At 43.6% G+C, this 12809-nt stretch overlaps 1 protein-coding gene across 1 annotated transcript in view; it reads right to left on the minus strand.

The window, feature by feature from the left end:
- Positions 1 to 10761, minus strand: part of FBXL7 (F-box and leucine rich repeat protein 7) — a 193191-nt gene extending 182430 nt beyond the window's left edge. The window contains exon 1 of the mRNA XM_052781375.1: positions 10163 to 10761. Within this exon, the coding sequence (XP_052637335.1) occupies positions 10163 to 10199 (37 nt within the window). The 5' untranslated portion in view covers positions 10200 to 10761. The remainder of the gene's footprint in view (positions 1 to 10162) is intronic.
- Positions 10762 to 12809: the final 2048 nt, after the last annotated feature.

Genomic DNA, 12809 nt, shown 5'->3' on the forward strand with positions numbered 1-12809 from the left:
AGTCCTTCTGCTCCGAGGCTTTTATTTATACCTCTTTTAGTAAATTCTAAGGTTCCAAAAATTCTAAAAGCATGCATCGCAACAGTATAATATCAACAATTTTCACCACATATTTCAGCAATAGCTTATTGTTTCCATCATCTTAGTTTAAAAAAAAGTTATGTTGATGCCACAAGCAACTTCCTTATAAACTGTTAGAGAACAAGCAAATGGAATATGGAGAATAGAAGTATGTTTCACTAGGTACTACAGAAAAGATGATCTGTTCAGTACTTCTGTTGGTGAGCAGCTGTTGCCTTTTGTCTTGCACTCCAGTGGTAAGCTAGATCAAGTACTAACATCATTGCACCAGTGACAAAACAACAACATATTTCACGATAAGAGCTACGAGCACCATAAGAAACTCTCAAATACATGCACTTTCTGTTCATCAGTTCCCACAATAGCTTTACTATCTCTCAAGGATAGGATTTAAATGAAATACTAGTTCTTTAAGTAATTATTACACAATTTAAGGAAAAAAACCATCCAAGTTCCTCTATCCCATGCAGTCACACTTACACAGAAAGAGGATTGTGTGCAATCTGTCAACAAAGTAATATCAGAGCCTTAAGTAGACGGCCTGTTTCTCCACAATACTTGCAGTCATACAAGAAATAAAAGTCTGGGCTCCCCACAAACTGACAAGATTACACTTGTAATGCGACAACTAGACTTAATCCAAGTTCTCCTTTCACTGCCAAACAAGTCTGTGTGACTCTTGATGAAAAGGGGTTCTTCCTAGTTAACTATCTGCTATTATGCCAGTGTTTCTGGCTTTTTTCTTTTCTTTCTTAAAATAAACAAACAAAAAGACATCTGACCTCATAACTGCTCCTTTTATAATATCATCTGCAAATTTCATTAGTGGTTTTACAGGAACAAAGAATGAAATGAAGGAAGATAATTTTTAAAATAGATTAGCTGGAAAGTATTAAAACACCTTCATCCAAGTTAGTGTGCTGTTTGAGAAGACTTCAGTATAGTATTCCTGCAGCTATAATACACATTTGTACACAAATCCCCAAGAAAGAAAAGTGTCACATGATTTAAAATGTTGATATGACAAATTTATGTATTGTAGACAGGAATTTCCTGATTCAAAACACGGGCATGAGAGCTTCCTGTTTCTCTCTTTACTCCAAGAAGGGTCTTTGGAAGGGTTCACTAGCACAGCCTGCCTGGAATACAGAGCTCCAGGTTAAGTACTGTACTACCATGGACACTACTAAAGCACGGATATGATGGCAACTTTAAGTCAAACTACATGACTCTTCAGCTCAAGAAAGTCACTACGCCACCTGTTTCTGAACGCAAGTTGCTGTATGTTACGCATTTTCACATCTCTATTCTGAAGACAGATGTGTTAGAAAACAAACCCTTCCCAATGAGCAAAGATCCACTAAAATCAGAGCAATAACTGATATGCCACTATAGATTCCTCTGTCTAAAAGCCCATGCGCATAAATGAAACCTGAGGTTGCATTTTCAGCAAACAGTGCTGTTGAGCACAGGAAGGAAAAAGATTCCCAATGCCATGCAGATCCCTACAGTAATTACCCAGTTCGAGTAAATACAGATACCTCTGTTAAACATCCATTTGCATGGACAGGTAGTCTTACAACATGTGTTTCAACTTGGTGGGGTGGGGGAAATGCATATAGGAAAAAAGGGAAAAATAAAATAAAATAAAAAAAATCACCCAACAATTTTTTCCTCACTTGCTTGTTTAAGGAAAAGGTCACAAAAGTATGTAGGGTGAAGAGACCTCCTTTGCCAAGAAATTCCTTTTGTTGAGTTTGGACACTGGCACAGAATTGGAGCCTTTTCCTTAAATATCTGTTCAAAGCCAACTCAAGCCTTTCCTTTAAGGCTATCATGGTTTCAGCTAGCATAAAGTTAATTTTCTTCTTAGTAGCTGGTATAGCACTGTGGTTTGGATTTAGGAACACAAGAATGTTGATAGCAACAATTAAAACAGTGTGTTAAGTAGTGTTTAGACTAAGCCAAGGATTTTTCAGCTTCTCCTGCCCAGCCAGCAAGAAGGCTGGAGGGGCACAAGGAGTTGGGAGGGGACACAGCCAGGGCAGCTGACCCAAACTGGCCAAAGGAGTATTCCATACCATATGATGTCATGCCCAGTATATAAACTGGGGGGAGTTGGCCAGGGCACACCGCAGCTCGGGGAATGGCTGGGCATCAGTCAGCGGGTAGCAAGCAATTGCATTGTGCATCCCTTGTTTTGTATATTCTCTTACTATTATTAGTAGTAGTAGTATTTTCCTGTCCTTTTCTGTCCTATTGAACTGTCTTTATCTCAACCCACGAATTTTGTTCCTTCCCCCCCCCCCCCAATTCTCTCCCCCATCCCACTGGGTGGGGGGGGAAGTGAGTGAGCGGCTGCATGGTGCTTAGTTGCTGGCTGGGGTTAAACCACAACAAGGCAGTACTTGAAACTGTTTGTGCCTATTCCAGGCTTTCCTACAGTTCAGCCTATGTAACACAATCACAACAGCACTTCTTCACACCTCCATATAGATGATATACGAGAGCATTTCTCTGATCAGCACAGTTTAGTCCTGTTTGTTTCTGCTTTAGAGCTTCTTGGAGTAAAGACCCTTACTTTGGTCAATACGTAGACCTTAATAATTTCCTGAGAAGAATGGCCATAGTCCCTGCTGAATTATCCTTCTGTATGAACAAGCATCTACAGATACAGACACCACAGTGGAAGCATATAAGAGGTGTGATCTAGGATAACAGGGGCTTCTTTAATGACCTACAGCATAATGTCAAGATGATAGCATCTCCTCTAAGCTTCAAATCCTCCAAGGAGGTCTCGCATAAAACTGTCCTTAATGTGATGTCTATGCTAGGAGGCACACAGGTAGACTTGGAACTAAAGTGAGGGGTATGATCAGACAGAACTAATAGCTTTTCCCCGAGATCAGCTACAACAACACTACTAGTACTCAGCCTATATGCTACTTGAGTAACAAAGTCCCACAGTGTGTCTATCCAATCACAAGTCATTCATATATATACCTAGAAAATGTTGCATATTCCCTTTCCTTATGAAGTAGTAACAGATTCTACTGGCAGCCCACCACCCATTTTTCAAGTTTTGAAGGTTTTTACTCCTTAATTAAATAGTTGCCCTAATTTAGCAAAGCACGTGTCCTATATTAAAGGATACGGAGATAGCTGACTACAAAACAGAGCAAAAATAAACCACTTGTGCATTTCAGCCTTCAAATGTCATCCACTGCCTTCTGCCAATCACTTCCCTAACACAAACAAGGCCCACAAAGAAACAAACCAATTCCTAGTTAGGAATTGTTCACAAAAGTGAGGAATCCAGAAGTAGCCAAAGGACTGAAAACAAAGTTCGCTGAGGAGATTTTGGGGGTTAGCAATATAGACTTAAAACCACATACCCAATTCTGAATACATGTCGATATTTTTCCACAAGGAATGATAGAGTATCAACATCAGCTTGGATTTTATGAAGTCCAGTTTTGTAGAAGGACTTTCTTTCCAGAAAACAAAAATACAGTTTCAGTTTAGGAGAGTTACCAAAGCAATCTCATTTCCTTCCCTGCCTGTGGGGAATGGGTAAAAGAAGGACTAGGGGGTGCTAGTCCTAGACTCCTACTACCTTAGCTGAGAGAGGACTGCTGGAAGCTTTCCATGTCATGCATCACCAGCACCAAAGTTTATTCAGGCCTCTGCCTGGCACCCAGTTAATTTTTTTTTAATTTTTTTTTTTTAAGTGTACAAAAGAAAGAGCATCCAGTTAATTTTGCACCAGGCTGAAGCAACCATCCAAGTCAAAGATAACTCCCTACAGTACAGTTAGTTAGCTTATATCTATTAACAAAATAAAATAAAGATGATCCTATCTTCCCCAAAAGCATTTTATGCCAGAGTAACATTTTATGAAATAACATGCGAGCCACAAAGTTACTTTCTAGAAAGCTACAGATAACATTAGCAACTTTTTAAAGTTGCTAAATCCCCCACAAATCTGTTAGTTTTTGTGTGTGTATATAAACACACATGCCTGCGTGCACACACAGGCAGTTCATTTTTTTAAAATAGAAAATACTGTATTGTGAGAAACTGTAGGCAGCACAGCAGCTCAGTTTAGTGCTGTGTCCGACCCTCCTCCTGCCCCTGCCATGTGATCTGGACAACAACAAGCACCATAAGCACTGAGCTTAGAGAAAATTTACTTTCTGGAGACAAACTGAGTAAACACACACACACACAATCCTTTTGCATTGCTCAGTTGGAAGTTACAGGAAAAAAGAATATCATAAGCGGCATTTGTGAACGTTACATTTGGTTAGCAGCAGTTGGCCACTGTCAGAGTGCAAATTCACTTTTAAAAATCAACATTGCTTGAAGGATTGACATTTTGAGTGTTGCTTTATTTCTTGTCCCCGTCTTGCTGCTAACAGGCAAGTCTCAACTCCCTGAATACAGCAGAGTGAAACCCAGCTACAGGTAAAATGCAAGAACCAACCCTGGCCGAGCCCCAGAAAGCAGAACACGATCACGTAAGTAAGCACAACACAAAAAGTGCCACTGAGCAGCACTGTAATATTTACAGTAGTCCTACGGAGGGTGTTAAGGTTCAGTTGCAGCTATTACACACCGGGGAGGTGTACAAGAGAAGACTAGCCAAACTAGAACAAAAAAAGACTTCTACAAGAGCAGCAAGGTACATTATCTCAACAGATCACCTGGGAAAGGATCAGAACGGTAAGCAAGACAGCAGTAAGAGCTATATGCTAAACTTTGTTTAACGCATCAGATAGTAATGTGTAAATGCAACTCAGACATCAAAACAACGTGGGAAAAAACTGCACAGCCTAGGAGCCATTTAACACCTAACTTGCTGAAACTCTTCACTTGACTCTGAGAATCTCATGGGGTCGAAAAAAATAAATACCAGAACCAAACACTGTCTTTGCTGCTAAAGCTGCAGTGCACAGAGAAGATACCACCGGGGGGCGGGGGGGGGGGGGGTCGCACTTTTGTAATTTAATAATTCAGTAAAAGCTAATTTACTGCCTTTCCCATTCCCTTACCCTCATTAAAATAGCCTATGAGATTCTAACAACCAGCATAAACCATGGGTAAATGATCATGATTCAACTCCTTAAACAAAATAGCTTACCCATTGCTAACGCTGTTTCTCTAGTGCAACATCACCACGTTATGCTGTTTTTCGTACCTGGCACAAGCACTGTGTGTGAAGTTAATCCACCAACACTTTGTGGGGAAACAAATCCTAACATATGCAAAAGTCTACAGGTCCTGAATAACATAACTTTTGGATTTAGAAGATTTCCATACACAACGTCTGATGTGTCAGAACACTTGCCATCACCGAATTAGCGGAGAGCTAGTTTGAAATCAAAGGCGGCATTCACAAGGAGTTACTGTGTCCAACAGCACCCTCAAGAAAGAAGACACAAGTATGTGACCTTAGGTCTGTAACCATTTCCCCCTGCTGAAGGGAGGGATTTAGGTGAGTAACCGCCTCCAGAATGAACATGGGCTGATCCATTTCGCCACAGTGCTACATGCTCGCAATCCCTAGAAAGCTTCAGCTGCTGTACACCAGCTCACACAGCATCATAGTTAAAGCCACCTTTGTGAACCACGTTGCCTGTGCTTTGTGGCAACTATGTCCCATGACATAGGCAGGTTTCTGCACTAGCACTTACATTAGCAGGACACTGAGATCTACACAGGAAATCTCTCTCCAAGTGGTTTGTGAATAAAAAAATGCCACAAGTGAAACTTTGGAGAAGGAACATTTTCAAAACCAGAACTGAGTTAAAGTTATTCCCAAAGAGTTTCCATTTAAATCATCCTAAATTAAATATTCAGATTCAAATAAAAAAAAAAACCCCAAAAAACCCCAACAGTTTGTCAGCAAGGCTTGTGATTCAGGAAGGATGTTGATTTCCTTGCCTAAGTTGCCATTTCATCTATTTCTCCCTTACCATCCTCTGTTCTCCACAGCACCAGGCTCCTGTCATATCAGGTCTTTCATGATACATTCTAGCTGATCAACCAGAGCTGCTGCACGCTGTCACCAACACTCTCTAGACCACCTTCTAGAAGAAGACAGTGCAGGAGATACCCAAAGGAAGTTTTATCACCAGCTGCAGCAATCTGGAGAGTTGACTCATTAAAGAGACATCCCTTCATAAGGGCTGAACATTGGTATTGTCAAAATGTTGTACCATTATTTAGCTGCTCTCAAATTTGACAGGTTCTCAGGTCTCACAATTTAAGGAAGAAGTCACCCGGGCAGAAGACAAGTGTTGAAATGTTATGGTTATTTTGCAAAGCAGCCATTCCACCTCAATGCCACAGTTTCCTTTTGTAAGTAAGAACACAGACTGCTCCTCCAGCTCATGTCACAAAGCCAATTGCCTTATAAAACAGAAGGCTGCGATTTTAAAGTCCTCCTCCTGTGGATGCAAAATTGTCTCAGGTGTTAAGAGGGACAGCGTTCAGTCACATTTTCCCAAAGAAAGCAGGTAGATGCCAGCTGCTGCCCACTCCAACAGCAGGCGCTATAGCCAGCCCCCACCTAGCCTCATGCCCTGCACACATAAGGTTATTCTGCGCAGAACTGTTACAGAAACAGTGTGCAGCAAAGTACAACCAGCAACTGCCTAGGTGTCTAATCAACTCGGCAGTATTTAAAGGGTGATATACTTCAATTCAGCCTCCTCATCAGTGATGATGAATCACGTCTTATTGGGTCAGCTGCAATTCTTTTCAGCAATACATTTTAACAAAGGTCCTCAAACAAAAAAACCTGATTTTTGATAGCTTCTACAACGACAGGCTGCTCCTTCCGCTATCAGACATGAGGTAGGCATGCCTCCTCTTATTTAAAAATCTAGCAAAGAACTAAATCAACGACAGAAAGATTTACCCCTAAGGTAAGAAAGTGAAGGACAATAAGCACCCTTACTAAGGTAACCGAGAATACATTTCCACTGCATAGGTACAAGCCTAACAAGAACTGCTCTGTGATCAAATGGATTTCTCGCCCGAACAATCTACTAGCTTCAGTCGTGCTATTCAAACACAACTGCCGGAACACATTCAGTAAGACTAACTTCAAGCTTTAACACTCCAGTCAGAATCTACTGCACACTATGACAAGCCTGAAATCTCAAGCTCCGTATTTTTCTAGGTAAACAAGCTTTCAGAAATCATCTCCCGTATAGAAACATTTTAAAAGGCCAAATGAAAACTAGGAAAATAAACTTGTATTAAATAATTTACTTGTAAAAAGAGGTAAACTCCTGTAGACAAAATTTGGTGTGTTATAATTTCATTTTTTTTAAATGAGTGTTGTGTTCATATCCCATCTGCACAACGTGATTTTCTGAGAAGCAACTTTATTCACATTTAAGTTTCATTCAGAGCAAGTTTTAGCCCATCTTAGAAAATTAAATTTATGGAAAACAGATATACTCAAAGGTGTCAGGAATTATTCACCAGACTCTGCAAACAAACTAATTTAGACTCCCCAAACATCCAACTCTCCTGTCCATCTTAACATGACAACTGTAGCTTCCAAAATTCTATTCTATAAAGCCTTAGACAAGCAAAAAATAATAAATAAGGCAGTAAGGTGTAGTTTATGTGATTAGTCACAAACACTTAGACAGCTGCCTGAGATTATTGCAAACACAGTGTATATGTGAATTTCAAAAAATTTAGTACTGATAAGTGTAACAATGTAACAAACCATGCAAAATGTAATTTCCTAGTAATGAAGGTTATCTAGTGTTTTAGAAGTGGTATCTTGAGCAGGAGCTATCTTGCCCTAATGTATCTCTTCAGCTTTGAGATGAGAAGCAATTCAGGCAAATTCCTAATGTTCTGCAGTTCCACAGCAGATGGGAAGGCTGTGTGAAAAACAACAGCCATTTTAACAATCATTTGCAGTTGTCTGTATGAAATCTCTCCTAAGATATTAGCAAGCAGCAAATGAGCAAACAGCATTCAAGAAGTTCAGCTAACAAAGGTACTTTTCTCCATCCCTAAAATGGCATACCATAATACAACATTAGCCTACAAAGCCCACTACGCTGAAAACTAAGTGCCACATACCAAACCACAGATGCCACTCTTTGAACTTCAACCCAGGTATTCAGGTTGCTCTTAAAGCACACAGCAATTGGGTGTTTCCTCAGAGTGCTACCCCTCCACCTGGGATCATAATTACATCCTATTGAAAAGCAACTTTTTATGGCAATTAAGCAGTTCAGTTGTCAGAGGCACCAAAAGCCCCAGTAGCTTGTGAAAAAAAGGCCTCCTTTGATCAGATTTAGATTTGTTCTTCTCTGCATCACCCAGAAAAGAAGTAGCAAACAAGAGCTTCTCTAAGCTTCATAGTAATTGATGATGCACAGAAGCTGCCAGGAAACCCAGACCTATGAGCACACTAACAATGCATAGGACAAGTTACCTAAATTGAAAGATTGAAGTTTTGGCCATGGGGTTTGGGGAGTTTTTTATTTATTTTTATTTTCTTTTATTTTTAAAGCAGTATTCTACCTATTTCTCAACCCAGGTAATGGTCTGTACCGCAAAGATTAATTTGCCACATGTAGTCTGCATTCCCAGGATCCAACCTCCACTCTGAACAGAGGAAAGAGGTGAATTAATTAGGAATATCCTAGTTGCATCAATCCTCCTCTTCCTCACAGTTCCTGTCAGGTAGTTCTGGAACAGTAAAGCTCTCCTCCACTTCGCCAAGGGCTGCAGAAGACTCAGCGTCCATCACATTCCTCCCCCAAAACTGTATATTAACTGAAGCAAGCATTCCTCTGAACTCGCAGGAAAGCTCTGGGATGCAGCCATGCCTTCCTATCATTGAGCTAAACACCCCTCGGCAACACGATTCTTCCATAAACCCTGACCCTTTCAACTCTGGGGACAAACTAGGATTTCCCCTTTCAGGAGGAATCCAAAGAGGCTTTGATCGCAACTTCCAGGTTCACCCCATTTATGCACAAGTTATTCTAGCAATGGTATCAAGCGAGTGAAACCCCACAACAGTGAGCATGTCTTTAGCTTAAAGCTTCCGACTTCTTCAACTCTTCTGAAAGCAGAGCTCATTTGGCCATAAATGAAAGGAACTGCAGAATCTGTTCAAGAAGCGGTGTTTTTCGCCCTTCCTTTTCACAATCTTCATGCATATTTTGGATGTGAGAGAGGTGTATTCTTTGGCAGTTGCCTTCTGGACTCCCAAAGAATCGAGCAGACCATAGGACCATCTCCCTTGCTCCACCCACAAACCCTCAACTACAGAAAAAAAAAAAAAGAAAAAAAGGGTGGGGAGGATGTAGTGGTCCTATATAGTTGCCCAATGCTACCAGGGGAAGACATATATCCTATATAGTTCGCTAAATACTATGAGGGCAACACATATATAAGACAGTTAAAAGTTAAAGAAAGCTTAAAACTAGCTAGCAGGAAGACAAACTTTCTGTACTCGCCATTGGTTTGCCTGACACCAGCTGACTGTTCCAGTAGACCTTCACACCAGCAGCAAAGCAGCTGAAATTCATCCCTGATGCAACTCCAGTGAGACTAATAGGTTTCCACACGAATGAATCAGGCCCTGTATATCTAAAACCAAACCCACTGAAGTGAAGTTGCAGGAGTACAATCTACGGATAACAGCTGGAGAACATTAACTCTCCCCCTCCTTTCCTGGGGTTAATTTTTTTTTTTTCTGTTCAGACAGGAAGCAGTCATATACCATACTACATAATATAAGGATCCTGGGATAGAAAGACAAGTAGAAAAGGATTACAAAGAGCGCTCTAAAAGTTTTTAGCAAAGTTCTGCTACCATAACCGCTTGAGCTGCCTCCGCATTTTAAGCCACGCCGCTGCCCCGACAATCCTGAATTGAGACAGCAGTTACCTCCCACCTATTAAAATAAACATAATTAAGGGTATTTTAAGGGTCTCAGCACAGCGGGAGCCCGAGGGATGTGTTCTGGTTCCCAGTCGGGGGGGGGGGGAGGGGTCCCCATTTCTACCCCAGCACCCCCTTTCCGACTCACCCTCGCTGCCGTACTGCTTGCCATTGTTCGCTCCCATCCTGCCGGCTTCATGCTCACCGCCGCCTCCCTGCGCCGCCGCGCAGCATCTCTACCGCGGGGCGCGGAGCCACCGCGGATGATGGAGTGGGAACCGGGGTGTAGTAAAGATGGAGGGGGGGTGGGAAGAGCCTTCAGGAGTTGGTTGGGTTTTTTTTCACGGCGACATGTCCAAAGCAAACTTGCGATTTCCTCCGCTTCTTCTCGGGTGGCCGACGCCCTCCCTTCCCCCTCAAAGGAAAAAAAAAAAAAGGGGGGGGGGGGGAGAAACAAAAATACGATGTATCGGGACGCCTTCCCCGCCCCGGTTTCCAACCGGGGTGTCAGGGCAGGGGAGGCGGCTCCAGTTATAATCCACAAGCAGGACGGGCGGGACGGCCCCCGGGCGCAGGCTCCACCGCCCCGCGGCCGGCGCTGCTCCGGTCCTTCAGCGCCGTTCCGCCTTCCTCCTCCTCACAGCCCCGCCGCTGCTGCCGCCTCCCCCGGGAAGCCACCACCAGCCACTTGTTGCCCGGGGAGGGATGGAGGGAGGGAGGAAGGGGAGAACGGCCGCCGCCGACTTTTGTTAGCGGCAGGCGCCTCCTCCCGGCGCCCAGCGCCGGCGATGGAGGGAGGGAGGGAGAGGAGGAGGGAACCGAGAGCCGGCCCCGGCCTTTAAAGCCACAGCGCCCAGCCCCGGGGGCTTCCCTCGCCTCCCCCGGTGTCCCACCGGCCGCCCGGCCCGGCCTTCCCGCCCTTTTCTCCTCACAGGGCTCTGCCCCGGCCCCGACGTCCTCCGGCTCCCACTTCAGCTCGCCCCCCGGCCCTACCCCGACGGGGAGGGTTTACCGGGCCCTCCCCGGCCGCAGGGCCGAGCCCCGAAGGCCGCCGTGAAGGGGAGGGAGAGGTGGGAGGCTGTGCGGGGGAACGCCTGCGGCGGGACTGGGAGGTGTTGGGCCGGGTGTCCGGCCGAGGGTCGGGTGCTGCGGGTTGGGCTCCTTCGGGGCTCCCTCCAACCCCATGCAGCTCTCGGCGGTTGTCAGAAGGTCACCGTGGGTGCAAGGAAGGCGCACAGGCCGCCCGTGTACCTGTCCTTCCCGGCTTCTCTGGAGTTCGAGCTGTTTTCTCCTTCTCAAATGTAGTCTTCCCAAAAAACACTTAATGCCGGGGAATCGCCGCTGGCCTTTGTCAGCACCTCGAAAGGAAAAAAACCCGACTGTTTAACATCCCCAAACTAGTTCTTCGGGTATGCTATAGGGCTGGTGCTTTGAGAGGAGATGTTTCTATTTAATTTGGCTTTCTTAAAAAAACCCAGCTGCTGCTTCTTTCACCCCAAAAGACAGACTCTAATTCTCAAGACCACGAGGACTGTCAGGAAATCAGAAGCAACATACCAGAAGCCCATTCAGCAAGAACTTTAGGGCTGTTGTTACGAACCCTGATAAGGACTCACCTACCATTACCAATGTCGTCTAACGGGACTTTACATACCTGGAATGGTGGACTGTGCTCAGTGGCATAAGGGACACCCATTAATGGGGTAAGGGTCTCTCCCGAGGGCAGCTCGCCCTAACAAGAGAATTGGGAATCAAGGTTTTCACTGCCATGGGGGAGTCCACACCGCCTCTGCCCAGGAGAAGGGGCTGGATAACAAGAGATCCTGCCAAATGGGAGTGAGGGTAAACTGCGTGCGTGAACAGGTTAATACCGAAACCGCCAGCCCTGAGAGGATGCTTGCCCCCAAAGGGCTACTAAAATAACAATAATAACGATGAAGTTTGCTCAAGACTTGTAACACACACAGCCTGGGGAGAGGCGTGCCCACAGCCGTGCGTGTGTGAGGCTAGGACTCTTTAGGATTAGTCGTAGAAGGGTCTTTAGAAGTTTATAGCTGTTTGCTAACATTTTGCGAACACCTACTATTGTGGTTTATGCGTTGCTTTGCTGATACTGATCCTCAGCATACAGCTCACTGATTGCCAGGTCATTACATGTCCTTATTAAAAAGACAAAACCGCTTTAATCCTGGTTTGAGTTAAACCATGAGTTGAGCAGTTTTCCCTGCACCACACTATGATCTTATGTATGAAAAAGCCTGTCTTCCTAAATATATCACAACACACACAAGACAATTACTGCATGTACAGATAATTCTGAGCAAATTACATCTTCGTCAACATATGCAAATAGCATAGGAAACTGCAGAGGCAAAAACATCAACGCTGACAGCACTACGGAGAAAGTTTCTACAACCTGAAGTTTTGGGGACAGGAGGTTCAGTTAAAAAGAAAAAAATATGCATTTTCATTAAGAGGTGGGTTAATTATCTGAAGCTGAAATGAGTACCAGCAGCACAGATGACTGACAAGTAATTGGGCAATGTTAATTAGGCTCTAATCCCATCAGATACAGGTCATTAATGCTTCTCCTTGTGAAAAAGTTTTGGTCCTGATTCAAGATGACTGCACATACCCATCAAGTCTCAAAAATCAGTGAAGGTCTAAGAAAATATTGCCTTCTGCGGTCAGACTCATCAAATGACAATCCTAGGTTTTTTAAAAGAAAATGTGAATCAGTCTAAAAATATAGTTTTCTGTAATCAAAGCTTAATTTCTAAACACTGATATTAAAC

Source organism: Harpia harpyja, chromosome 1 (assembly GCF_026419915.1).
Source record: "Harpia harpyja isolate bHarHar1 chromosome 1, bHarHar1 primary haplotype, whole genome shotgun sequence".
NCBI lineage: Eukaryota > Metazoa > Chordata > Aves > Accipitriformes > Accipitridae > Harpia > Harpia harpyja.